The sequence below is a fragment of the Plectropomus leopardus genome, unplaced genomic scaffold (assembly GCF_008729295.1).
Source record: "Plectropomus leopardus isolate mb unplaced genomic scaffold, YSFRI_Pleo_2.0 unplaced_scaffold52934, whole genome shotgun sequence".
Taxonomy (NCBI): Eukaryota; Metazoa; Chordata; class Actinopteri; order Perciformes; family Serranidae; genus Plectropomus; species Plectropomus leopardus.
In genome coordinates this window covers 1-942 of record NW_024658116.1, presented here as the reverse complement: position 1 = coordinate 942, position 942 = coordinate 1, and the positions used below count along the sequence as shown (strand labels likewise).

The following is a 942-nucleotide window of genomic DNA, read 5'->3' as shown; positions in this document are numbered from 1 at the left end:
CCCTTGCAACCTGGTTTGTTGGAGGAAACTAGGAGGAAAAGTCAATGAGCAACTTGACAAGAAATGTTCCACAAATTGCAAGTACTTAGTAAAATGTGTGTGTTGTGTGCTGAACTTTTCTTTTCTTTTCATATATTTTATTTTATTTATTTATTTTTACAAATTTCCAGCTAATTTTTGGGCCATGCCTTGTTCAGTTGCCCATCGTTTTCTACCCATGTTTTGAAAACCCATGTTGAAAGAAGACAAAAACATTTGATCATGTTTTGAAGGGTTAAACAAAATCTAAATGTTTTGGAAGCCATGTTTGACAGAATATCAGGGTGAAGGCAGAATATCAACTCTAAGAATGTTCCTTTCAGGATCAGTCATGATCAAGGCTTTAATCATCTACCGCCGTCTAAATAAAAGACAGCCTTTAACCTGGAATATGAACTGATTCAAACAAGATAGAAGGTGTAATCTCCGTCTTATTAACCCCGTCACCAGCATGCTCACACGAACCTGGTTGCCGTTGTAGGTCCAGGAGCCAAAGGTGAGGTTGCACTGCTGCCAGTCGAAGGGGAAGTAGGAAACGTCCACCACACATGTGCTCTTTGTGATGGCTGGAGAGTCCCAGATGATCTCTCCGTTATATCGCAGCTTCACATTAGTGCTGGATGCATCTGCAGGCTCATCATCTGCTCTACTCACACATACAGAGGAAAGCACACATCACTCACATTTCACACACAACTGCATTAAAGGTGCCCTGTGAACGGTCTCTTGTTACTGACTTGTTGTAGAGGACGATGTCCGGCTTCCAAACCAGGTCGCTCGGGATGTTGATCATCTCCAGGTTGTCATAGTCTTCCTTGTCCCACTTCAGGTAGGCGTCATGCCAGGCCTGTCTGATCCACAGGTACGTGGTGAGCACCTGGTTCCTCTCATCCTACACACACA

General features: G+C 43.4%; 1 protein-coding gene across 1 annotated transcript; it reads right to left on the bottom strand.

The window, feature by feature from the left end:
* Nucleotides 1–504: 504 nt before the first annotated feature.
* LOC121939612 (neuronal acetylcholine receptor subunit alpha-9-like) lies at nucleotides 505–897 on the bottom strand (the record flags this gene model as incomplete). Its single annotated transcript, XM_042482616.1, has 2 exons — nucleotides 777–897; nucleotides 505–685 (listed from the first exon to the last, which is right to left on the bottom strand). Coding segments are annotated over exons 1-2 (237 nt in total), but the record flags the coding sequence as incomplete, so codon positions are not given.
* Nucleotides 898–942: the final 45 nt, after the last annotated feature.